Source organism: Carica papaya, chromosome 3 (assembly GCF_054855325.1).
Source record: "Carica papaya isolate Zhongbai chromosome 3, ASM5485532v1, whole genome shotgun sequence".
In the NCBI taxonomy this organism is placed as follows: Eukaryota; Viridiplantae; Streptophyta; class Magnoliopsida; order Brassicales; family Caricaceae; genus Carica; species Carica papaya.
This window is the reverse complement of record NC_142311.1, coordinates 4686891-4714069: the sequence shown is the minus strand read 5'-3', so window position 1 is coordinate 4714069 and position 27179 is coordinate 4686891. Positions and strand designations below refer to the sequence as shown.

At 32.1% G+C, this 27179-nt stretch overlaps 1 protein-coding gene across 1 annotated transcript; it reads left to right on the top strand.

Annotated features, from left to right (window-relative positions):
• Positions 1-9949: 9949 nt before the first annotated feature.
• Positions 9950-26246, top strand: LOC110815873 (Tetratricopeptide repeat (TPR)-like superfamily protein). Its single transcript, XM_088215215.1, has 8 exons — positions 9950-10245; positions 22348-22441; positions 22513-22563; positions 22668-22841; positions 22980-23159; positions 23403-23522; positions 24857-24990; positions 25614-26246. Exons 1-8 carry the CDS (start codon positions 10097-10099, stop codon positions 25684-25686), a joined length of 975 nt encoding a protein of 324 aa, XP_088071341.1. The 5' UTR covers positions 9950-10096; the 3' UTR covers positions 25687-26246.
• The last annotated feature ends 933 nt before the right edge of the window (positions 26247-27179 follow it).

Here is a 27179-nt window from a genome sequence, read left to right as displayed (position 1 = left end):
AGGCATAGAAAAGAAGATTAGGACAACATGGTTGTTTGAGAAAGGTAATCATGAGCATCAATTTAAAACTAACATGTAGTATACGAGTGTGTGTGTGTATATATGTATGTATACATAAACTCACGTGTATTGAAAAATAAGAGGAGATTGACAATCAAAGGACTTTAAATAAAATGATTAGATTTTGAGGGAGACGATTAAACCAGTAAATTTAAAGGTGGAGGTGGCGAGTGATGGAAATAAATGCAGGACAATTAATGCAAATTAGGACCACGTTATATACATAAGTTGTTTCTAGATTCTTTCCACTACTTATTAATTTAAAATTGACTCTCGAAAAATAAAATAAAATAAAATTATTCACTTTTTATTTCGGTAATTTATTGATATCGATACTTTAATATTTCTGTAAAAATTAATATCAATTGTTTAAATAAAAAAATTATCTTTATTATAAATTAAAATTTAGAATTATTTTTATAAAGAAAACATAAATATTCTATTTTATTTACTCTATACACAAAATTAGAGGAAGAACAATAAATAATCACGAAAGAATTAATCAGTCATTCACTCACCTAAAAAGTTATAATAAAGTCACTCTCTGTAATGATGCCACTAAATATATAGCTAAGAGAAAAGATTACTGATTCTTCCTTGATTGTCATAAGCTTTCCCAAAGTCCTAAGTTATCAATGTTAATTTATTTCGAAAAATAAAATTATTAAAAGATCACATGATTCGTTATCGAAAGTACTATAAATATCTATAGTATTAAATTTAGTAACTAAGTGCACATTAAACTTGAATTATTTTTAAATGACATAAGCCAATGTTAAAATATTTTTGTGACTTTTGAGACTTTGCGCTTAGAAAAAAAAAATTTATCATATCTTATCAAAGATAAAATAGTTTTGGAGCTCTTAATTTAGAGTAAGTTTTAAATCAATCGAGTCAGTTACATCCTCATGAGACCTAACTTTCTGTTGACAAAATATTTCTTTAAAGCCAAATACGATTTACAATCATAAAATCTCATCAACCAAACCTGATTTGAATTATAAGAAACTCTAATAAAAGATCAAGATAAAAATAAATCCAACCATAGCTCTTTGGAAGCTTGCTTTATTTAGAAAAATCTTTTGAATTTTTCAAAAAGGAATGTAACTCAAAAAAAGACGGTCATAGGACTACACAAACTTGAGCATAAAGGATTAAAAACGTCTCTTATTAGAATACACATTTTTTTGCATAATTCTAATTTCAATGCTACCTTGCCCTATAATAGTTGCCACAGGAAGATTTCCACTTAGAAAGAGCAAGGTAACTCCATATAAAAGCTTCTAAAAGACAAAATGAGTTTTGACAACTAATTAGAAAGAATTTCTTTGCACTAACTAAAGGAAAAAATTGTCTTTTAAATATAGCTTTCAAATAATTGTCTTTGCAATTTAAGTTCACTATGGCTTTACTCAATTAAGACATGAAAGAGTCACAAACATCTCTCATATTTAAACAAGGGTCTTCTAAAGACCATATTCTAACTCAAGAAGAGTTCATCTAAATATAAAAAGACTCAATATTGATAAAAAGTATTTTAGAAACATATAATTTAAACATTTATCTTACCAAAAATAGAATAGAAATACAACATCAAGAAGGGGTGAGATCAAGCTTAGAGTTAATTTCCAAATAGTAAAAATAAATTTTAGTCTCTTTCGAAGTATGAGCTAGAAAAACTTTAAGAATAGTTTTAGTTTGAAACTATAACTTTCCTTCTAATAAAGTTCTTTTCTAAGCCAAAGCACCAACTTCATTTCAAAAGGACTTCATTTGAGATATCAAGCGACTCAGTTCTTAAGCTACCCTCCATGTTAGAATTGCAATAGACTTTTCAATTCATAAGTGAATAAGATTTTCTAAAACTCAAGCATGCTTGAAGGATATTCCTTTAAAAAATTTTAATTTTTTGCCTCACCATTATAAACATTTTTGAAGAAAGATACTACGAATCTTGGTGGATGAGAAAGAATAATCTAAAGCTTTGTGAGTCTCTCCCTCCATAGACATGAATCTTCCTTTCCAAAAATCAAACTTGTCTTTGAAATCTTCCACCGTTAAGAATCTAATAATATGCTAGATACATATTTGCCCCAAGGAAGGACCAAGATGCTGCATTTGAAGGGTTTGATTTTGTGATTAAAAAGATTTCGTTAGCAATTAATTTCTTCCGTAAAATACCTCTTTCAATGATAAAGCTTTAGAAAAGTTAATTTTTATGTCAAAAACCAGCTCCAAGTATCTGAACTTCTTTTGGTATTTTTTATTTTTTCCAAATTTGATTGCAGGAGATAAGAGTATCATTCCGAATTTATAGAGAAATTTATGGTGTCGAAGATTCACAATAACAACTTGAAATTCCCACTCCTTACTGTAGCATCAATCATACGCAACAAACCAGCAACAATTATCTACTTCACTTCACTTCTTGTACTCAAACGTAGCCTAAACTACATTCTCTACGTCCCTAATACATACATATACATATATATATATATATATATATGTATCATACCTTGGAATGTTTCAGTTCAACAAACCTAGGTATCTGATGATTACAAGATGGATATATAACACAACAGTAGATAAACAATATATGTTAGTGTCCTATAAGCAGCAAGAAATATGGCAGTTGGTGGTTTATATATTTAGTTAGATTTGATACAGATCAAAGTGATGAAGATGGAGAAGGTGTACGCAGAAGTGTTTTCATGAATTCATGGGCTAGAGAGTGCGACATCTTCCATGGTACCTGCCAGGAATAAAAGTGCAGGTGGAAGGCTGAGATGGTGGCACTGGAACTCTTTCGCTGACTTGGTAAGTAGCTGCATCTGGCGGATTCTTGTTTAAAAACTTTGATATTTCAACAGTTTTGAACACCAAAATTATCACCACCAATAACATCATCATCATCTCTGTCATCTTCATCCTAACTCTCCTCCTCTTCGTTATATTGATCAGTATACTCGCATGTGAGATGTTATGGGCACTCCAGTATTTATACTGTTTGGGAATGAAATAAATGTTCAAACGACCGACAACAGTGTCAAGTAACAAGTGCCGTTTCCAATGCTTTAATTAATCATAAGGTGAAAAAAAGAGGTAACTTGAAATAATGCTTGGGGATTTTATACATATATTTATATATATATATATAGTAGGATACAAATAACATAACTGGTTAAATTTCTTTTTCTTTTTTTTTTAAAGGGTAATGGCAGGTTTATTACATAATTTTCATTTTGCCTCAGTCAATTCCTTTTGTTCTCCTATGTAATTAGTATGATCAATTAATTTAATGTTATATCTAATGAGTTATTATATTTTTTTTTTCTTCACAAAGTATTGTTAAAGTATTCAGATTAGAATAATCAAGTTTATTAAATTGAAAAAGAATTAGGTAATACACATTTAACTTGAACTCAGAATTGAAACTATCATCACTTTTTTTTAAGGTGAAGGAAGTAATACTTGGAGGCTTACTTTCAAGCTTGCTACTTCTTAATATTCAAGTGAGAGTAGACCTACTTCATACTAAAATGCAAATAAAGATGAAAAAGTGCATATTCAGTTCATAAAACTATATAACTAAAGAGATATCAAGAATTGGAGAAGTAAAGCACAGAGAAGTTAAAAGGAAGTGAAGAACAACAGTCTCTTCCTTATCATTATCAACTAATTAATTGTAAACCAAATCCATTTCTTGTGAATTTAATAAGCTCTACATACACTTGTGCATTTCATTGTGGAATGGAGCAAGCCCCAAATAAAATCAGACTTTCTTGAAGTCTACCACGTGAAAATAATTTCATCTCAAAAGGTGACATGCATAAATATTTTAGAACTTATAATATTTAAATGCATACTAAAATTAATTATTTTAGATAGAGATTACTATTTTTTTTCATATTTACTATATAATTTTTAAATAAAATTTATTTATAATAAAAAAAAGAATAATTTATTGATATCATTAAATTTTATGTGGGGTTCACATGAATGTGAAAGACAAGAATAATGTATTAAAAAGTATTAAATTTTATGTGAGATTTACGTGAATATAAAAGAAAGAGAAAATTCACATACCGTACTAAACAATTTTACCTTTGATTCATGAATATGCTTGATAAGGTATCAAAATTCATTAAATTTTCATTCATCCCTTTTGAATGTTTTACTAGCTGTTGTAATGATTTTTTTCAATATTTCACATACCATTTCTCCAATTTTATGTCTTCACAGCACTCCCAAGTTGCCTTGAAGTTAATATATATAACAATTACTACAAGTAATTACCAAAAGTAACAAGGAAAATCCTATATGTAATGGCATAAATAGAGACACAAACAAAGTACATTAGGTGATAATTTATGTAGTTTAAAGATGGAAATAACTAGGTTACATTAATTCATAAAAAATTATCTTTTTTCAAAGTTAAAAAAAAAAAAATTAACAAATCCATAAATAATGAAGAACCATTTGCTTTACTTTTTTTTTTAAAAAAAAATAATAATTAAATACTTTATGTGGTGAAAACAAGATGTCATAAGGTTTTATTTTGAATTTTCTAATTAAGTGCCTTCTATACCTTTTAAAGTAGAGATGGTGGGTTGGATTGGGCGAGTATTGTGGGGCCCATTGGGTCCAGACCCAGAGGCAGCCTCATGTGCATCTCGGCTAGTGAGAGAATTAATTTAAAGTTTGACTTGGTGTGTATAAGTTTAACATACTTAATACGCTTATTATGATTTCTACACGAGCATTAATAATATTAATTCAATACACCACATGGTGATTTTGTGTTCATGAGATTTAATACAATAAACCACCACCTACGCTATGCAATAAATTATTGGATTACGACACTCCATACCACTGTATACACCAAACAATATTAAGGAATTATTTACTTTTTCAATTTTTCTTTTTTTTTTTTTTTAAGAGAAGTATTAGTTTTAAAATATATGTATGAGAATGTAATTTTTGAAAGTCGTTAATTTTAAATATTCATATCTAAAGTTTTAAAAATAAATATTCACAATTGATAAAATCCATTCGAATTTGAGCTTAGTGTAAAGATTTCAGCTGTGATCCTTACTTTGTTTGTAACTTTTTAGTTAGCTCGCTCTCCGTGCGTGTGTGTGTGTGTGTGTATATATTATATACAAGTGTAAAACTATTTCATCAATTTGCTAGAAAAATAATGTTCAATGTAGTTTTTTTTTTTAAATTTTCTTTCATTTGTATATTTAAATTTATTTATTATTTATATTTAATATGACAATTTAAAAAAACAAAAATGGAGTCAAGTACTATTAAGAGATTAAAATTTCATTCGTAACATAAAATTTCACTTGAGATATATAAATTTTATTAAATAAAAATAATATGCAAACATCACATCTAAATTTCGGATGTCTAAAAAATTTTTTGTTCGCAAAAAAATAACATAATATCATAAACACTAAATCTATTATTTTAAGTGCAAGATTAACCAAAAGGGTATGCAACCTTATCATTCATATTTACATATATGAGAATTTAGTAAATTAGAGAATAATTTATGTATATTTTAGAGAGTTTTAATTTTTTTAAAAAAAAACTTTAATAGTCTCTATATATATACATTTGATAAATTATTAGTGATGTACTCTCAATTAATTATTGTGGAATATTGTCTTGTCGCTTTTCCATTGTTGCCGCCTCTATTTCTCCTTCAGGTGGCAGTCGAGACTGATATGGTTTGTGTTTTATGGCTCTCTCTCACCAACTGATTTTACTTTTTTTTTTCTCTCTCTCTATATATATAACTATGATACCATTAGTTGAGAAAATAAATCTCAAATACCGCGCACAATCACAATAAAATAAAGTAGATAAAAAATAATACATAAAATTTAATATAATTCGACAATGTATCTATATTTACGGGCAAAACCGATAAAAAAATATTTTATTATGATTAATTGAAAGTGCATTATCAATATGTTAACAAACTTATATATAGAGAGACTATTAGAATTTTTTTCAAATTAAAACTCTTTAGGCTATACATATATTATTTTCTAAAATAAATACAAATTATTATCAAGATATACATAAAATATCTACTATAATCAACATCAAATATATTTCAGAATATAGATAAAATATCTCTAAAATTTAAGTCACATTAATATAGTATGTAAACTATTAAAATATTATTTAAAATTACTAATAGAGTTTCATCCTACAACATAAATTATTTGATTGATTAGGTCAAAAAAAGTATAAATTTGTCAAGTGCTTATCTCCATAAGATAGATATAAGGATGAATATATATATATATATATATGTGATGCATTTTACATGGATGTATGTCATGTACTATTGTGACAATCATGGTAAATTTATGTTGATGAGATTCCTATATGTAGATAAGATACTTATTGATTTTATTGTAAAGATAAAAATATTGAACTTATATATTTTTACAACTTATTTATAATTTTCAGCATTAAATAAGTAAATTATAATTACTAAATTCACTCATTGTAATATAAATTCTAATAAATATGAGATTCTAAAAAAAAAAAAAAAAAATTACTATAGAAGGACCACACTCGAGAGCATTAGCTTATATTTAATACTTGCTTTACTAGTGTTAAAAAAAAAAAAAAAGATAAAAGTTGGTTCATGTGTAATGATATCCAAGTTATTAACAAAATCATAGCTTAGTGAATATTTTTAACCCTTTTATTTAGTGACTTATTGGATAATGGAAGGAATCAAGTTACTTTCCAAAACTGATTTAAGAAGTGGTTACCATCATATTTGTATTAAGCTTATGAATAAATGTAAAAATAATATAAAGACAAAAAAAATGTTTTTACAAATTATCTAATGTTTCAAATGTTTTCATCATTTAATGAATAATATTTAACATTTTTTATTGATGGATTTATAATGATTTAGTTTAATAAATTTTAATTTATAATCACATTGAAAAAAAACATATGTAACATGAAGTATTAACAATTTTCTAGAAAAACGAGTGTTATATCAATCTAAAAAAATACAACTTTATGAAAACTCTACTAATCTTAAAGGAATATATGTTGAAAATTAAAAACAAATGTTATATGAAACTTATTATTAGAACTCGTATTCTTTCATGGACTTGCCATTTTTTCTATAGAAAAATCTAATTCCAACTTTTGTTAGCATTATGTCCCCCAACAACTCATTAATTAAAGAAAATGAAGCTTTTGGTTGATCAAATTAATAATTAAAACTTTAAAATGATTAAGAAAGAATTAGTTATCTTATCTATATTAACTCTAGTAATTTCCGAAAAATATTAAGTTCAAATATTATATGTTAATATTTAATCACATATCAGATTTTGTTTATGAAAAATAATTTTAATGTAACTCTCTCACGGTTGATTAGAAAAGAATTACCAAAAGAAATGTCATTTATTTTTACCAAAAAACTATTAAATAAGCGGAAAAAAGTACCATTTTCTTTTAAATCCTATTTCTTTTTTTTTTAAAATTTTTTCGTTCATCCTTAAGTTTCTACCTTTTTTTTTTATTTGCCGATAATTTTTTGTAAATATAATTTAAATTTTTTTTCTCATTTTTCTCCTATTTTGCTTTCTCATTTTCAATTATTTCGCTATTGAAAATTCAGGTTTCAGTTTTATTTATTTTTTATTTTACTCTATTTGTAAACTTTCTCTTCCCTTGTTTTTCAATTTTACTTCTCCCAATAGTTATGTTTTACTTTTTATACCATTTCATCGCATCTATCTTATTTGACATATGGCATTTTCATATATTCTTTTCTATTTTTAACTTTTATGTTCTTTTTTTGTAGTTTTAGGTGCCCATACCAAAATGGGCTTAAATGAGGCCCATGGACTCAGGCCCATATAAATCTCCAGCAGTCCAAATTGTATTAGTTATTATCAATTTATGTTATTAAAAAAAAAAAAGAAAAAATTTATTACCAGTTGATGACAATAATTCATAGGTGTTCCCACATTTTCTTATTATTTTCTAATGTGTTCTTCATTATTATTATTATTAATAACTAATATGAGTTTGGCAAACTTCTAGTTGATGTTAATTTAACCAAATAACTAGTACTTTTATTTGTTTTTCTTTCTCTTAATGTCTACTTACTATTATTATTAAACTAATAAAACTTTAGCCCATTTCTATTTTAATTTTTAAATTTCATTTTCTATATGTTATTTTTTTTTTAACTTTAGAATTATATCATTTAATTTTACATATTTCAATATTTTTCATCCCGCTTTTTTAATCATTATAATAAATAATTAGTAGATGAATATTTAAAAATTGTATGGACCAGTGATTTAAAATCTAAAAATTAGAAATAGATATAACAAAACTAAAACGATAAAATATAATATTAAATTTTTGGTTGAATAAATTCCAATTGCTGATTTTTTTAGGTGGCAACTTTCTATAAAAATTATTTAGTTTCATTCTTAGATCTTTTTTTGTACCTTTTATAATGATGCTGAATTTCACAAAACACAATGGTAAAAACTTAAAAGTCTTTATAAGTCTTGTTAGATAAATAAATTATTAAATGAGAGATTAGACTTTTAAATTGATTAACAATTAATGAAATATACGCTACAAAATACTTATTAATCTAAATATATATTGAAATATAAAAAATAGAATTGTAAAGTAACTGTAACTGTAATTTTTAAAGGTTAAAAATAATAAAATAAAAATATTTATGTATTACTATTTTCATCGCAAACATGATTATTAAACTCACAAATATAAACGATTCAACTTTGAATGAAAAATCTCGTATATTAATTATAATAAAAAATTATATAAAAGATGATTATTTAATCATCAAGTATTTTGGTAGAATTTAATAAAATAATAGTGCAACCATAAGATGTTCTAATCTTTTTCAATGATGGGTCCTATCTTAATAAGAAGACTATATTGGTTGATGTAATGATCATAAAAATGCTTAATCTTTATAATGTAATAACGAAGAAAATCATATAAATGTTTTAGGTACAATTTTCAACTTATCTCAAAGCTAAATTTTTCGTTGCTCGTTATGTTAAAAAAATATGAAAGAAGACTTGACAATTTTGTCGATAATATTATTTAAAAGAAATATAATAAAAAAATATTATAATAACATATTTTTAGCGAGATTGAGAATAATTATTAGTAGATTTCAATAACTCTAGTTGAAAACTAGATAATATCTTTTTATGAGAGAAAGTTGGGAGTTCAAATGGATTTCAACAAGCTTCAATACGTGTAAATAATATTTTTGCACACTGATTCTTGACCCTCCATATATGCTAATGAGTATTTAATTTTATATTATTTAATAAAAATAATAATTAAGAAAGCAGAAAATTTTCATTTGAAAATAAGTGTGTGTGTGTGTATATATATATATATATATATATTCTTGTGTTTTCTAAGAAGAGTACAATCAGTAATGATTATCAAATGTAATAATGTTGAAAAAGAAGAACACATACTGGAGGATGTGTATAAGTTGACGAGCTTTATGAACCTTTAATTCGGACAAGTAGTTTTTGCCTTGTAGTGATTATTTTTGATAGAGATTTAGACTCTTTTGTTAAGTTCAATTTGTAATTTTATGGATGCTAAATGTTACTAAAAGCGTATTTCTTCATTCAACTACGGGGATGATGATTCTTATTTTTTTTTGACGGTGATGATTCTCTTTTTAATTAAAAGTATCGATGAAATGGACGGTGATGATTATTCTTTTTGTTGGGGCGTGGAACTCAAACGCCAAAATCCAAATGGCCCAACACCCCTCCCCAATGGGCTCTACCATGCTTCCAGTTTGAGCTGTTAGAGAGAAACTTGATTGCATAAGATCGGAAGATCACACAGTACATACCCAAAGCGCAGGGTTTCCCCTCTCTCTCTCTCTCCCTAAACCCTAGTGACGCAAGGACAATCTGAACGTGTTTTACAGTGTTATTCCTTTTCTTGATTAACAATGACAGAAGCAGGTCCAGACTCCAAGGAGGAGGAGATGTCTTTGAAAGATAAAGGCAATGAATTCTTCAAAGCAGGGAACTACCTCAAAGCCGCTGCTCTCTATACTCAGGCCATCAAGCTTGACCCTTCTAATCCAACTCTTTATAGGTAATTCTTTCATTTTTCTCTTTGCGAAATCATACTTTGAACGTTCACTTGATTCATTTCAGTGGGTTTCTTCTTCGTTTGCGATTTACGTTCTTGGATCTTGATTTGGTACTTAGTCTTCATTGGATAAATCTTTTTTTTTTTCTTTAAGATTGTATTTCATGAGTGCTTGTTCTATTCCCTTCGGAAGTTTCTGCTGCCCAAAACTTTACGGGATTTAAATTTAAAATCTAAATTTATGTTATTATACAATCTTTCGTATGAGCAAATCAACATCTTCTATTTACATAATCATCGATTTTGTAAATATCCTATCTTGCCATTTATTATATTTTATTTTACTTATGGGATATTGGATTTTGGATTGTCTAGACCTATATGCTACCGATCTCGTTGGGGTTTGAATGTGCCAACTAAACAACCCCTTTCTCAAGTTAATATGCATTGCTTAATGTGAATATAAGCCAGAAGGATATTCCCTTCAAGAATGTTGATCTTAGCTCTTTGTTGTCACCTCCTTCAATATTGGATATTCTGTTATTAACAAATTCAAATATCATGGTAATGTATGCAAGCTAGCTCTGGTATCAACCTACATTACAGAGAATGGAGAAAATTTTGGACAATAGTCAGGGCAATAGTCAGAAAATGGATATTAGCCGATGACTGCAGAGGAAATATCGGGAAGAAACAAGTGAATAAGGAATAACAGGGAGAAGATAAGGAGTTCTTTGATCTCAAATCACATCAATTTTGTATTCAATAATGATAAAATCTCTCTAGAAATCATAATTAAGATGCTCTTATGGGCACCACTTACATTAGGAACTGAACACCCTATCCTACCTATAGTCCCAATAGAAACTAAATACAGTTCCCATAATACTTAAATTCCTAGAAACAACTAGTATTTCCTAAGTAATCTAAACAGTTATTCTTTTATCTCGAGAACTAAGATAGTTATGACAAAAAACATTCTAATATTAAATTCTTCCAATTTAGCTTATTCTCCATCACATGGAATTTACCATATTCTGTTTCTTTTTTGGAGAAATGAAGGACTATGGAGAATGTTGATTCCTTTTCTATTGGTAATAAAACACGAATTGATTAATACAAAAATATTTGAAGGGAAATTATGATGTTGTTCTAGTACGGGCAATATTAAGTCTTCACAACTTAGGAGCACTTGACTTACTTGACAACATTCAAAATTTTGCATTTTGGAAGACTAAATCTGAACCTTGTACTTTTCTAATATACATGCCGGCATAAGTCGTATATGAGATGGTTAATTTGATATCAAATAGTTCAGTCGAGCCTACTTGATAATGTAGAATATTATAGTAAATATGATCTTGAGATTATTAGTGTAGGACAAGTTTGATTGTTGCCTACAAAGTCATTAGTGTAACCTAGTTATGACACCTAGGGTTTTTGAGTGTGATTGAATCATTAAATCAAGATACTGATAAAATTCCTAGAGTAGTTTTTATTGTCTAGTAATGATCTCAACTGTAAGGTTACAGTTTGTGTAACCTTCCTTAAATAGGATTGGACCAAGAATTTTCCGAAGAATTGATAGCAAGAATAATACTACTAGGAAAAAGGCACTAGTATTGAGAATCTGGAAACTAATCATAAAGAGTTTACAAAACATAAATTAAATCCTAAAATAACTAATATGCTACTATGTATCATCAATCACCCCAGGTGGCGAAAAATGCTGTTTTTTCAAGTTGAAATTAGGGTTGAGCCACATGAGTTCAGCTTTCTTGGGATCCAATTGCAATTAGTATGAGGAAGCTCCTTTGGCTTCACTAGGAACTTGTGACAAGTACCCCTCCTTGTAAGACCTCTTGGTAATCGACAATATCTTATATCTCTTCTTTGAGTTTTCAAGTTACTAGTAAGAAAATAAGAATATCATCATCCAGAGTAGTAGCATCACGTCATTGATATTAATCAAATCTTCAACCTTCAATAATCTACTATTTCTCATATGTTCTGGTAAGTCAAGAACTTAAAAATTTTAGCTAGTTTTCTTGAGGATTTTAAAGGGCCACAATTCTTGGATCGAAGCTTCTTATAAACACCTGTCAGAAATCTTATAGGCTCGATTTGCACCATAACTATGCTTCCTTCAATAAAATCATCAACTCCTCTTTAAATCAACAAAAGGCCTTGTAGCTTTCATTTCCTTTGCTTTGACTTGGTGACCTTTTTTTTCAAACTCAACCAGGGGAAGAACAAGGTTCCAATCCGATCTCTAATGTGATTTTCAAGACAACAAGGAAGATGTCTCCAAAACTGCTATTGGTGATTTTAATTTGCTCATAAGTCTTTGGATAGGAGGATTTAGAGTACTTGAGTATAATGTTCAACATCCTCCACGATGTATGCCAAAAATTTCTTGCAAATTTTACATCAGAATCCAAGACCATGGACACTAGTAAGCCATGCAACTGGAGTTCTTCTTTGAATAGGAGTTTGGCCATGTTAGAAACGTCAAAAATCTTCAGACAAACACAAAATTCATTGCCATAAAAGTTGAATCCTTGCTTCTTGCTGTTTTCGTGAATCAAGTAAGGAATACATGCTTCTGTCTATCCAATGTTCGTGGGATATAGACAGGGGTGTGTACAACCATGTGTTGAGCTTCTTCCCTTCATAAATTTTACAAAGTTGGCATCTTATAATTGCTCTAGCCATATTATTTTTCTACTTGACTAATAAAGTTCATCTTCCATTATGACAATTGTATTATCTCTTTCAAAGTGACTCACTATCCCACTTAAATGTAATTTTAAGATTAATTCCTGTTGTGTTGACTTGTTGGTAAAAAAACATGGGTTCCTTTAGAATGGGCAACGTGGCCATCATGCAATAAAAAATTGGGATCATGTTTTCAAGTTACTAGGTTTTCGTGGATGATGCTAAAACCTTCAGAGATTTAATATTCTTTAATTAGATCAAATCCATTAGTTGGGCAGCCAGAGGTGTGGATCAATGTAGTTTGGGTCAATGTATATGCTGCTTGGTTCTCTATTCCTATTGTATATTTAATCATAAAAGAATATCTTACAAGAGAGCCACTTAACTGGGCATGTTGGTGGTTGAGTTTTTTCTAAGAGTTGATGTACTGAGGGTCCATTGGACATATTGGTACATATACTGTGAGTTGTCAGAAATGCTATTAAAATTATTTTCAATAAGAGTGTAAATAGCGTTGTAAGTATAAGATATTATATTAAATTTTATGTTATAGAGTTCATAATAGATGTTGAAATGATAAAAAGTGCATAACAATAAAAGAATTAATTATTGCAGTTATTTAAATAATATTATATGTAACAACTCGGAACTTAAAAGAAAATAAATTATAAATCGGTTGCGGAAGTGAAATAATAGCGTTAGGGTTTACATTCCCTACACAATAATTCAGAATACCCAATAGGAATATAAGAATGACCCTTATAAAAGAATAACGAAAAATTAAAGAAATAACTGGAAAGTAAACAATTGAACATCCTATTCGCAACCCTCTTGTGGATCGGGATTTGGATCTTGCTTCTCTTATCTGAAATGGTTAATGAAAGAGTGAGTTACACTAGTTTAGTAAGAATGTCGCACTACTCACCGATACAGAAATAAAGGTTGATAAAAATTATGAAAACAACTAATAGAGCTCTTAATTTAAGTAAATTTATTTATCATAAATAAAATCATTTATTATACATTTATCGTAACGAAAATTTTAAAAACCGATCTATAGAAGCAATACCACAACAATATCATATAATTTTCCCTTTTAACCAGCCTACTGGTATCCACGGGGGTCCATAGGGATGTTCCCATTACGCGTGAATTCTTATTCAACATTGTCAATTAACCGACCGTCCCCATACCCCGTCCGGTATGAGCGTCAAAAATACCATCACTCAATACCCTGTCCGGTATGAGAGTGAAACGGACCGTCTCCATAACCCGTTTGGTATGAGCGCCAAAATACCAATTCTCGATATCTCGTCCGGTATGAGATAACGTTCATGGTAGAGTTTCCTATGTACTCGGTCCGTCCACCATCTCTTAGAATATCCAGTAAGGCTACCATTCATTCATTTACTTAATCAAATGATTCTCCGTTTACATTTAATTTTCAGTTTCACAATTTAACCGTAAATCACACAAAATAAGTAATATATGCATCAAGAAAACACAACCTAATCATTTTATCAATTAAAATGGAGTTTGCACACCTAGTCCAAGGTGACATAACTGTATCAGAATATGCTCGAAAATTTCTAAAGTTGGGTCGGTATTCCCCTGAGAGCATGATGGATAAAGGCAGGAAGGCAAGAAAGTTCGAGTGGGGTCTCCATCCTGAGATCAGATAGTAGCTGTATGTGTTCGAGCTCAGTGCTTACTCGGCTGTTCTGGTCAAAGCACAGCTAGTGGAGAGGAATCTTCACATTTTCTCTCCAGTAGTAGGGAACCTTAGGCCATCGGTTTCACACTACAAATCAGCACCTACTGCACTTGTTCAACAAAATAAGAGACCTAAACCGATGGCTCAGGCTCCTCGTCAGATTCTAACAACAAGATGCAGTAGGACTTGCCAACACTGTGGCAAGGATCACGGGGACCGACCCTGCTATCGCCTCAACAATATTTACCGCATATGTGGGAGTGCCGAGCATTAGGCGAGGGAGTGCCTGAGGAATCAGAAATAGGCCGACCTCCTATTCAGGGCAGGTCTTACAACCTCACTCAGTAAGATGCAGAAACCAACTCAAACGTGATACATGGTCCGTACACTATCTGTAACCATCTTGCATATGTTTTGATTGATATTGGTGCCTCACATTTATTTGTTTCACATGCTTTTGCATCAGACTTGAATGTATTACCTGAAAGATTTGATTCTGTATTGTTTGTGTCTACTTCTGGGAGTAGGACACTACTGGGAGATGTTATATACAGAATCTGTATTCTAAATATAGCAGATAGGAAATTGAATGTGGACCTAATAGAGATTGACATGGGAGACTTTGATGTAATCTTAGGAATGAACTAGTTAGCGACGTATCACGCTACCATAGATTGTTTTCATAAAAAACTTGTATTCAACCCTCCTAATGAAGGATCATTCACAAATCAATAAAATTCTTTAAACATTATTTCCCTCATGACAATTTTTCCTATTATTATGTGCTTTAACTCGACTGTATTCTCTAACTAGGCAAACCTAAAAAAGAAATTTGTATTCAAGAAATTCTGGTAGTCCGAAACTTCCCGGATTAACTACCTGGACTGCTAGTTGATAGAGAAGTTGAATTCACTATAGATCTTCAGCCAGGCACCCAGCCTATTTCGGTTGCCTCTTACCGAATGAGTCGTGTTGAGATGGAGCAGCTGAGGAAACAGATCAATGAATTGCAGGATAGTGGATTCATCCGACATAGTGTGTCCCCTTGGGATACTTGTTCTTGATCGTGATCCTGTTCAGACCTCTGTAGTCAATACATAACCTCCAAAATAGATATGCGTTCAGGTTACCATCATGTAAAGATTAAGGCAGAAAACATTTCTAAAATAGCATTTCGAATCAGGTACAGACACTGTGAGTTTCTGGTCATGCCATTTGGACTAACTAACGCACCAGCTATCTTCATGGATTTGATGAACAAGGTTTTTAGACAATTCCTGACTCAATTTGTCATTATATTTATCGTTGATATCCTAATCTATTCAAAAAGTAGAGAGGAACACGCTCACCATCTGACTCAGATTTTGTAGGTTCTCAGAGAAAAGTTATATGCAAAACTGAGTAAGTGTAGGTTCTGGCTCAAACAGATTACCTTCATAAGGTTATCATATCAAGAGATGGAGTGTCAGTGAACCCCGAAAAAGTTGAGGCAGTGCTCGAATGGGAAAAATTAATCTCGATCAAGCAAATTCGTAGTTTTCTGGGAATGACAGGTTATTACCGCAAATTTGTGGAAGAATTTTCTTGTTTAGCTGCTCTTTTGACTCATCTCACAAAGGAGAATGTCAAGTTCGAGTGGAACGAAAACTGTGAAAGAAGTTTTTCAGAGGTAAAGAAGCGGTTGACTATAACACTTGTGTTAGCCTTGCCGAGCGGGACATGTGGATATACAATTTATAGTGATGCCTCCTACCTAAGGTTGGATTGTGTTCTAATGCAGCATGAGAAGGTCATAACTTATGAGTCCATGCAGTTGAAGAGTCATGAGAAAAACTATCCTACCAATGACTTAGAATTTGCCGCGATTATCCACGCTTTGAAGATTTAGTGCCATTACTTGTATAGGAAGACCCTTCAGATTTATATTGACCATAAGAGTGTGAAACACATATTCACTCAAAAGGATTCCAACATGCGTAAAAGAATATGGATAGAACTTCTCAAAAACTATGATTGCAACATCTTGTATCACTGAGGTAAGGGCAATGTGGTAGCCGACGCACTCAATAGAAAAAGTGCAGGTACATTAACTCACTTGATGGTTTCAGAATGCAGGGTAATAGGGACCGCACAACAAGTACGACTTCAGGATCTGAAGAGAGTCATATGTTTGACCCACCTGACTTTTCAACCTGAGTTGATATGGAAAATAAAGAAAGGTCAATCCGCCAATTCTACCCTAGCAGCTCTCAAGAAAGATGCAGAACAGGAAATAAGGTGAGGGATTTTTATTTGAATCGATGTTCGAAACGCTAAGCTTTCAGCTGCGCCTACTGACGGTCCTTGGGTTTTATGAAGTTTCTTTCGGAGATTAAAACACGCTCTAAGCATTTAGAAATATCCCAAAAAATTCAAAATCGGTATTAGAAATTTTTTTTTGCCAATTTTGGAATTTCGGCACGGCGGCGCCGCCGTGCTCTAGCGATGGCATCGCTGCCTGCAGCGACAGTTTTCTTCGAGCGGGCCGTTTTGGGCAGTTTCGGCCGGTTTTGTACTTATTCCTTCGAGAAAACACGTTAAGAGGTCTCGGTTGGCCCAAAAAATTCAAAAAACAGAGGCTTACCGAAGGCGGTTTCGTCGGCTCACATTTGCAGTTGGGTATTTTTTTTCAGTCAACCTATAAGAAATAAAATGTTGAATACAGTGGTAGAAAAATTGCACAAAACGGAAATTGGATAGGGTTTTATCGGAAGCGGTTTTTGACTTTTCCCACGGTAGCGGCGTCGAGGTTTACCCACGGTAGCGGCGTCGAGGTTTACCCACGGTTTCTGGTTTATCCGCCGATCATTTTATTCCGATTTGGTCATGAGTGTGTTCAAAATCAAATTTCGAGCGACTGAGAGAATTTTTACTTTTTTTGGTGATCGGAGGTAGCTCCGGCGCGACGGTGGTCGGCTTTCTTCTCGACGACTGGTTCTTCTTCTTCGGCCAGGGGGGGGGGGCCTGGCGGTTAGGGTTAGGATTAGGTGTGAAGTGAGGTATTTATATCCGTCTCCTTTTAATTTGGGTTGTCCATCACGTTTGATCTGGGCCGTCCGATCACGTTTAAATAGGAAATGAATCTGAACCGTATGATCGCGTTTAAAGAGTGAACGAATTTGGTCCATTCATCGCGTTTAATCGCGATTATCCGATTGCGTCTGAGGAGAGAACGGATCTGCACCGTCCATGTGCGCGGGAAAAAATCTGGACCGTCCGATCGCGAACATGCGGATCTCCAGTGTGGCCTCCCACGTGGCACCGCATTAGCGTGCTTCACCACGCGGTGTGTTCTGGTTTGTCGAGTCTGCTAACTGAGCGGTTCTATGTGGTACATCTTTTCTAAATTGTGTTTGACTTGCAGTTTTTGATTTTTCTTTCAAAAACACTCACAAAACTCAAATTTTCACCATTTTTTTCCAAAATTGTTTTTAATTTTATTTTCTACATATGTTTTCTTAATTTTTATATCAAATAAAAATTCATAAATAAAAAAATAAAATTTTATACATTAATTTTAAATTTTAAAAATTCATAAATAAAAAAATAAAATTTTATAAATTAATTAAGGGTATTACATTATATTTTCTTTAAAAAATTTATCGTAATTTAAGTTATTCTTGAAAATACTTTTTGATTTATGTTCAGTGTAATTTTAAATAAATCATTCTTTTTTAATTTTTAAAATAGAAAGTATTTAAACTTTTATAATAAATAGAAACATTTCTTAAAATTTGATAAAAAATGTAAAATTGTTAACATTTTTGTCTTAAACTTATTAAATTATAAATTATTAAAACATTTTTTTAAATAAAAAGTATGAAAAGCATACTATTATGAGCACCAAGGGGTGCAGCCCATTTACAAATATTTATAAATCAGTCACGCAACAAAAAAGTTTCTAAAGGCCTCCATTAACTGTGGATGTCGACCCATCAGCAAAAACTTTGGGGTCAAAACAATCAATTCTTAAGAACATCAAAACCCTTCACATCATCTATGCCATCAAAAGCCCTCTTGTCCCTTTCTTTTCACCAAAGACCCAAACCACCAAAGGGAATTGGTTTCTTAAGTTCATTCCATACAGCTAAGTGTATTTTCTTCTATCTTGCAGGTCACCTCATAGGAACTTGCATTGAATAGCCTCCAATTTCTTGGCAACACTAATTGGAATGGTCAGGATAGACAAATAGTAAATAGGTAAATTACTTAAAGTGCTTCTAACAAGAGTGAGTCTTCTTCCTTCTGAGAGTAAGCTCCTTTTCCACTCAGTAAGTCTCTGGTTAAACCTATTCACCTTTGGTTCTCAAGTCTTTGTTTCCTTATAGTTTGCTCCCAAAGGCATACCCAAATATCTGATAGGCGACTTTTTTTTTGAGATAAAAGTGTAGAGTATATCTGATAGGTAACTTGGCCACACTGCATTCCAGAACACTAGCCAAACCCTCCTGATCCTCCTGCCTGACTAACCAACTCAGACTTGGTCAAATTAATATTGAGCCATAAAACTGCCTGAAAACTTATAAGGACACATCTCAGATTAAGCAAAGCTTTCTTGTCCGGCTCACAAAACAATAGAGCATTGTCAGCAAAAAATAAATGTGTCACCTCCTCTCTCCTATCCCCCAACACCTACTCTTAAAAAATAAAACATTTTTATTTTCACATTCCAAAAGAAAAAATAAAACATAAATTAATAAATATACTCATTAAAACTATTAAAAATACTCATTAAAAATATTCTCGCTCTAGATAAGCGGATTAAAAGAGGCGGAGTTGTTTCGAAAATAGATGTTATTTATGTAATAGCGGTGAAGAAACTTGTAATCACATTCTTTTATGGTGCCCACTTGCCCACAGGCTCTGGAGTTTGTCTTATGGACTCTTGGGGTTGCCGTGGGTTATAGTAGGGTCAATCAAGTGGGAACTCTATGCTTGGGGTGGATTACAAAGGGAGGAGGAGGATATAGATTATATCTTTATCCATCTTCTGGGTCTTATAGAAAGAAAGGAACAAAAAGACTTTTGAGAGGGATTGAATTTAATCTCGACATATTTAAGGACACTTGATGTCAAAACCAAGTTATGTGATTAGGGGATCTGCTTTGTTCTAATGATGACTTTGGGAATAGATATTTTGACCAATTTGTAAATTCTTTTTATTCACGGGTACACCTCCTTGGTGCTCTTGAATATATAATTTTTTTACACTGAAAAAAATACAAGCTATATCCCAGAGATATCTATTTCTAGCTTTTGGTTTCACATTAATCAAAACTCGAAAACTAAAAACAAATATTTTTTTTACTTTAAAACACATTTGTCTTTTGGCATTTCATCAGACTCCTGATTTCTTATGATACAAATAAAAGCAGAAGCCTAGTCAAGCAGACACTTTAAGAACCTTGTTAGCATAATAGATAACAAATTTCTTGGGGAGCAAAGAATACACCAACAATGATGTGTTAGGATAACGACATAGAATTCCTTGTCAAATGTGGCATACCTATGCACTGTGTAATGTAGTACAAGTAATGGTAGAAGCACAGTTCTCCTACAATATGGAGGAATAGAGAGAAAATATGCGAAAGAGACTAGAAGATTAGATAGATTTAGGGAAATAGGGGATAAAGGTGAAGACCTAATATTCTAGTTTGTCTTCCAGCCATCTCACCAGTTGAATAGGTTTAACCTTTTCAAGATATCTTGTAAAACTTCAGAAGAGAGAATAAATCCCAGAGCACAACATTAATGGCACATTCCTTAAGGTTAATATGGAGCATTTTCAGGAGGAGAATTCGCATAACCTGTTGGAGCTGAAAGACATCCTTTGATATCAATTAGTGTAGGATGAATTTAAATTCATTTGCCTATAAGACATTTGGGTAACTTAAATATCACATCTTGATTCTTAACTATCAAATTTGAGGCTGATTAAATCACAGTCACAATACTGTGAAAATTCTAAACTATCAATTTGTTAAATAAGGACCTTAAAGTTGAGATTACAAAGATATTTATTACATCTTAAGTTATTTTTCTTAAATAGGATTAGACTAGGAATTTCCCAAAGTATAGATACTAACGTCAACACACCTAGGAGGTAAATACTAGTATTAAGAGTTGAAAAACTAATCATAAAGAACTCAGTAAAACGTAAATTAAACCATAGAGAATAAAAGAATAAACGAATTAATGAAAATGCCTTACAGCTGGAGTCACATCTCTCGCCAAAACATCTTGCCTGACAGCTTGTGACACCATCCACTTATTGGACTTCTTTGGATCTCTTGTAATAAAGTAAATCTGAAATTAACTAAATTGCTGCTGTGCGCCTCTAATACACCCCTTTCATGCCCTACAACTTTCATTTTCAGCGGTGAAGGATTAGAATCTTGTGAATTAAAATGCTTGCTGAAGCTAGTATCCAGATAAGTGTACATTCTGGCCTATGGTGATCCTTTCCTAGTTTTTGGATAAAGAATTGTCAATTTTATCTATATCTTACATTTTAATGTTAGCTTTCTTTTCTGGTAATGTGTCAAAAGGCCAAATGAAAGTGGTTTCATGAGAAGTAGCATACACTAGTAACAGTTACAGGTCTTTTTCACTAATTTGGCCATTTATCCCTCAAGGGAGTAGATGAATCGCCTTTTTAGCTATTTCCAAAAGATTTGGCTGTAATAATAGTGTGTATATATATATATATATATTTTTAAGGTTAGCTTGCTTTGATCACAAGAAAAGAAAAAGAGACTGATCTTGCTTTGCCTTATGCTTCTGAGGAGACTGATATATTCTTCTAAGTAATTCATTAAGAGATATTGGAGGGAAGGAGAGGAAGGGGGGGGGTGGGGTGGGGTGAAGGAATGGCAGGTTAATATTAATATGTTGGCGAATATCAACAATTGAGAGATTAACGAGTAAAAGAAAATTCTAAGCACTCTATCTTTCATGTTCTTAGACAGAAGCAATGACACACCTGTGTGGTGTCTCACTACGAGCACTTGATCAAGCATGAAATAATGGTTTTAGTTTTTCAGTCAGACAAATTTGGAAGGTTAAAACCCCTCCGAGAGTCGCTTTCTTCACGTGGGAGGCTGGGGTGCACTCTGACTATTGACAAATTGATGAGAATGGACAAGATTAGGTGAATGGTTGCTATCTCTGTAAAGGAGTTGAGGAGACTTGTAATCATGTTCTTCTATGGTTTCTAGTGGTTTAGAAGATTTGGATGATGGTTTATGGGTTTTCGGGCATCAATTAGGTGATGGTAGGCTCTGTTATAGATGAAATTTGGGCATAGAAGGATATTAGCGAGCGAAGGAAATATGTGGACCTCATTATGGTTACCATCTTTTGGGCGGTCTATCAAGAGAGAAATAGAAGAGTTTTTGAGGGGTTATATGAAGATATTGATTTTCACATGCCTTGGAATAGATGGTTTGGGCCTCTTTTTTTATTTTTTTTATATTTTGGCTCATCATCTTTACTCATGGGAGGATTTTGGGAACCTATTAACATATTGGTAGATTTGTAAATTCCTTGTACATGGGTTGACACCTCCTTGGTGCCGGTTTTTATTGATACTTTTATACTCATATTTCAACAAAAATATTTATATTTTTACGCAGCAACCGTGCAGCAGCCTTTTTGCATTTGGTTAAGCTTAACAAAGCTCTTGCTGATGCTGAGACGACAATCAAATTGAACCCCCAGTGGGAAAAGGTATTGATTTGCCCCATCCGTGCATTGTGCTTGGTGTACCTAAGCTTATGAACTGTCTTACGTATCTTCAGGGATATTTTAGGAAAGGATGCATATTAGAGGCAATGGAAAAATATGAGGATGTATGTATTCTTTCCTTTTTCTTCCCAAGTTCTTTAAAGTCCTAGACGAGGAGAAGATGTTGTTATTTCTTTCCCTGATAATTCATAATGGTCGGATGTTATAGGCATTAGCTGCTTTCCAAATTGCATTGCAATACAACTCGCAAAGTGCAGAAGTTTCAAGAAAGATCAAGAGGCTTTCCCAGATGGCGAAAGACAAAAAGCGAGCTCAAGAAGTGGAGAACTTGAGATCTCAAGTTGATATCGCAAAGCACCTGGCTACATTAAAATCTGAAATGGTGAGTTTGAGGACACAAGTTCCTCCTTCTAATGTTGATCTTTCCTAGTTTAATCTTATAAAAAAATTTCAATGTTCTCTATGTTTCTTTTTTTCAATTCTTGTGTTACGATGACTTTGATGATCTTTCTTTTTGCAGTCTGAAAAGTACGGATCTGAAGAATGCTGGAGAGACATGTTTTCTTTTGTCCTTGAAACAATGGAGACAGCTGTAAAGTTGTGGCATGATACATCACGAGTGGATCCTAGAGTCTACTTCTTACTTGACAAGGAGAAAACACAAACTGATAAATATGCCCCAGTTGTCAATATTGATAAGGTAAAGAACTGTTTATCGATTTCCTTGTACCAGATCTTTCTTTCATTTTTGTTTGATGATGTTTGGTTTATTAAATATTCTATTTGTTAAGATTAAAATTTGTAAAGTAACTATAAAGTAATTTTTAGCTCTTTATTCAGCTCCTGATTTCTTATTGTTGGTATGTATTCTGTTGCCTGCTCGTTCCCACCTTTGGTTAATTATCTCTATACAACAAATACTTATCTTGTGTTCGTTTTTCAGGCCTTTGAATCGCCTCACACACATAGCAATTGCTTCTCATTTCTCAGACAATACGCGGAGGATTCTGTTTCCAGAGCTGCTTGCTTGGTGACACCTAAAAGTATCATATCTTATCCACAGGTAATACGCTCTTCGTAAGTGTCATGAATTGCACTTATGTTCTCTAGAGTTGATGTTGGAAAATCACTGAATCTTCTGACTTGATATTAGGAAATTAATCTTGCTAAAGATACAGGATACAATTTAGGGAATTTCACTGATATGGAGATTTGATTTGATTTGCAATGATTATTCTGTTTTTTTATTGTAACAGCCATTTATCTTCATGTGTAATGTTAATTTCCAATGGACAAAAAAATTAGGTCTCTATCTAGACTGTAGATAGTAACTCTGGTTGTTGTGCAATTCCACTGTAATTGATGCAGGCTTCATACAAAATTGCTGCTACTGTCCTGCAGACCCTCGCAATCATATAGTCGGACATGGTGTTTATTTGGATGTTAAGAAATGCTTCTGGGATTAATTCTTTCTGGTTTATAAAGGCGATAAATATTGTTGGTCTCTTTAAAAATTGCTGCTACTATCCTGCAGACCCTGGCAATCATATAGTTGGACATGGTGTTTAGTTGGATGTTTAGAGATGCTTCTGAAATTAATTATTTCTGGCTTATAAAGGGCGATAAATATTGTTGGTCTCTTTAGTCAAAATGATTTGCATGGAAATTCAACACTACTTAGGTTGGCAAAGCCTATTTACTGCACTAAAGACTCAGTTTTAACTTCCCCGGAAGCCTAAATACATATGACAGCCAACACTGTCCTGAAGATTTAAAAAAGAAATTGTTTGCAATGTGTTTCCTGGAAGAAGTCTTAATTTGTTCACTGAGGTAAATGTCTGAGCAATTCATCATCTAATGAAAGCTTGGATATTACTGGCTTCAGTGATAGTATGAATTTTCTTAGAGATGGCATTGGATAGTTGAAGAGGTTGGATTAGGCTTTCGGGCTAGGCTGGTGTTATTTTTAACTAGCTTGAGTTTAACCATTTATTCTTGGGTTAGAAAACTTATTGTTTATTTTCTTTTAAGTAGGTTAATCTGCGAAAGCTGCTTAAAATATATGGCGAAATGTTGCCTAAAGTAAATTCAATCACTGCAAATAATTTCAATAATGTGATACTATTTAAAACCAAGATGTGATTTAAAATGATCAAAGTCCCTTAAATATGTGAACTTTGTGAAAATATTCTGATCTAATTCATCGGTTGAGGCCTCAGGCTGGGCTGGAAGTCTTGGTTGGGTCTGGTTTTACGTTTTTGTTGTGCTAGGTGGTCAGCTGATCCTCCAGTCCATTTGCCCCTGTTAGTTTGATTAGTTTTGGGAATGGAGGTTGTAGTACAAACAAACTCATTTTTTTAAATGAATAAGCTCTTATTTTTTAAATACTCTTTGCAGGTCTGGAAGGGGCAAGGATCAAGGAAGTGGAAACATGGGCAACATGATGGTTTCTTTGTTCAATTTGAGTCGCCTTCCCTTCGGAAACTCTGGTTTGTTCCTAGTTCCAACGAAAAGGGGAAAACATTGTGCAGGTTCTCTCTCTCTATCTCTCGCATCTATTATATATGTGTGAACCGTGCTCTGGTGCTGAAATTAATTAGAGGGTGGTAAATATCTCCTTGATGGAGCTTATACATGTGCCTTGAAGAAATAACATTTAAAAGGATTCTGTTTGTCCGGACGTTTGAATAGCCGTGCAGAATTCAGAAATTTTTTTTAGTTTCTTGAACCTGCTGGCAGGAGACACTCTGGACTCTGGTGTACCAGATTCACATGGAATGATGAACATAATGATCAAAACTTTATCTTGAAACTCTTGTTGCTTTACTGCCTCACTGTAATTTTTGCTCCCATAAACAGACATGTGTCAGTATGTTAGAACTTCTGTTATATTTTATTGACAATCTAGTCATTTTGTCAGTTTGAGTTAAATTTATGCAGTACGCTTGTCGCATTTACCATTCGTAATATTGTTAAAATTGTTCGATAACATATCAAACTGTGCTTTTTGTTTTGAGTGATTATATGCGCAAGTGTATGATTCTCCATGACATTTTTGTTTTTTCTCCAAACAGCACATGGAATATGATTCTCTGTAACATTTTTATTTGTTCTCCAAACAGCACATGGAATTTAAATGCTTGTATGATTTCAGGGACCCAGAAGTTCTGGATATCATTGTACATGAAGTGCTTCCTCGTCTTTTCAAAGAAAAATTGCTTTCATAGTGTCCCTTCTGACCTTTCTTGGAATTCATGAGGAAAATGGCTTGGCAGACAAAAACACAGGAGGGCAAGTCATTTGTTCAGATGAGGAAGTGGAGAACCCATGGCATGTGATTGGTTTGGTGACTTTCATTTATTAGGATGTGAGTTCCATCTGCTAGGACAATGGTCAAATATTTGCAGCAATGTGCTCCCCTGCATCATGGCACTTGCAAGATCATTTGAAATCCCTGTGGAGAATTTTGTGCAATTATTCTGGTGACTGAATTTATTTTGAAGGAATACTTGCTGTATGATTAGTTTTTATTGTAATGGAAGATAAGGAGAAATTTTGGGCCCTCAATAGGATAGCTGTCACTGTGCTGTCGTTGTAACTGTATGTAGGATTGCTCAATGTAGACCAACGTTAGTTTTCATGGTTTATGCTCCCAAGTTTTATCAGTTTTGTGCCACGCTAGTGAGTCATGATGAAAGGGAGAAAAAGATACTTGCAGTAATTTATGGCAATGGATATAGTTGTATATGGAAGTAATAATATGTCTCATGTTCAATTATTTAGATCACCCACATTCCTGATTATTTTGTTGCTGTACAGTACAGCATGAGTGTTTTCCTCCTCGTAGCTGCAATTCATGGATTATTTCCTCTGGCAGGTGACGGTGGTGATTCCCTTGGTTGGTCATGATCCCTTCCATCTGGTTTTGTCAAACTGCAGAAACTGATGTATCAGACACTATATCTCTGTATTCTTGAAGTGAATTATAAGATGATTATTTTGGTGCTTACCTTGCTGCATTACTTGAAAGAGAGAGGAGGAGAATAAGGAACAACAATTGGACAAATAGAGCGAATGGCTTCATTTTGTTCACCTAACTGAATACCAGAATGGCTTTCACCTGCTTCTCATTTATAGACACAAGATTGTTTTGGTGACATCCATTTGATTTCTTCCGGTCAAATTTCCATATAGAATATATTTAGTTACTTCTCCAAAATGTCTAAATATATTTATTTAAAGTTGGTAGGAAAACTGATATGAAATTGATTTTTCCTCTTCATCAGATGAAATATTTGTATCAGACAAAGTAGCTTTCAACAAGGAAAAGGCCAATTTTGTTGGATCTTGGCCTTTATTAGGCTATATGGTCAGCTGATTTTTTGAAATGGGTAACTTTGGTAATTAACGTTATGAGTTACTATATATCTAATGTTATTTATTTACCATAGAAACATAAAAATATTACCTATTTCTAAATATATTAAATTTTTAGATTATGATAGCATTTAGTCCTAATTAATTTAACATATTAAGGTGAAAGGTATATTTATTTACAATTATACATTAAAAAAATTTACTTCCTAAATAGTTCAAGAATGACTTGCTCTAAATTATTATTTTTTTTAAAAAAAAGTTTATGACTTTTCAAAAAGAAATGATATGACTTGGTCGTTAATTTTGTAATATTAGTTTGTCACAAATAATAAACAATTTAAAA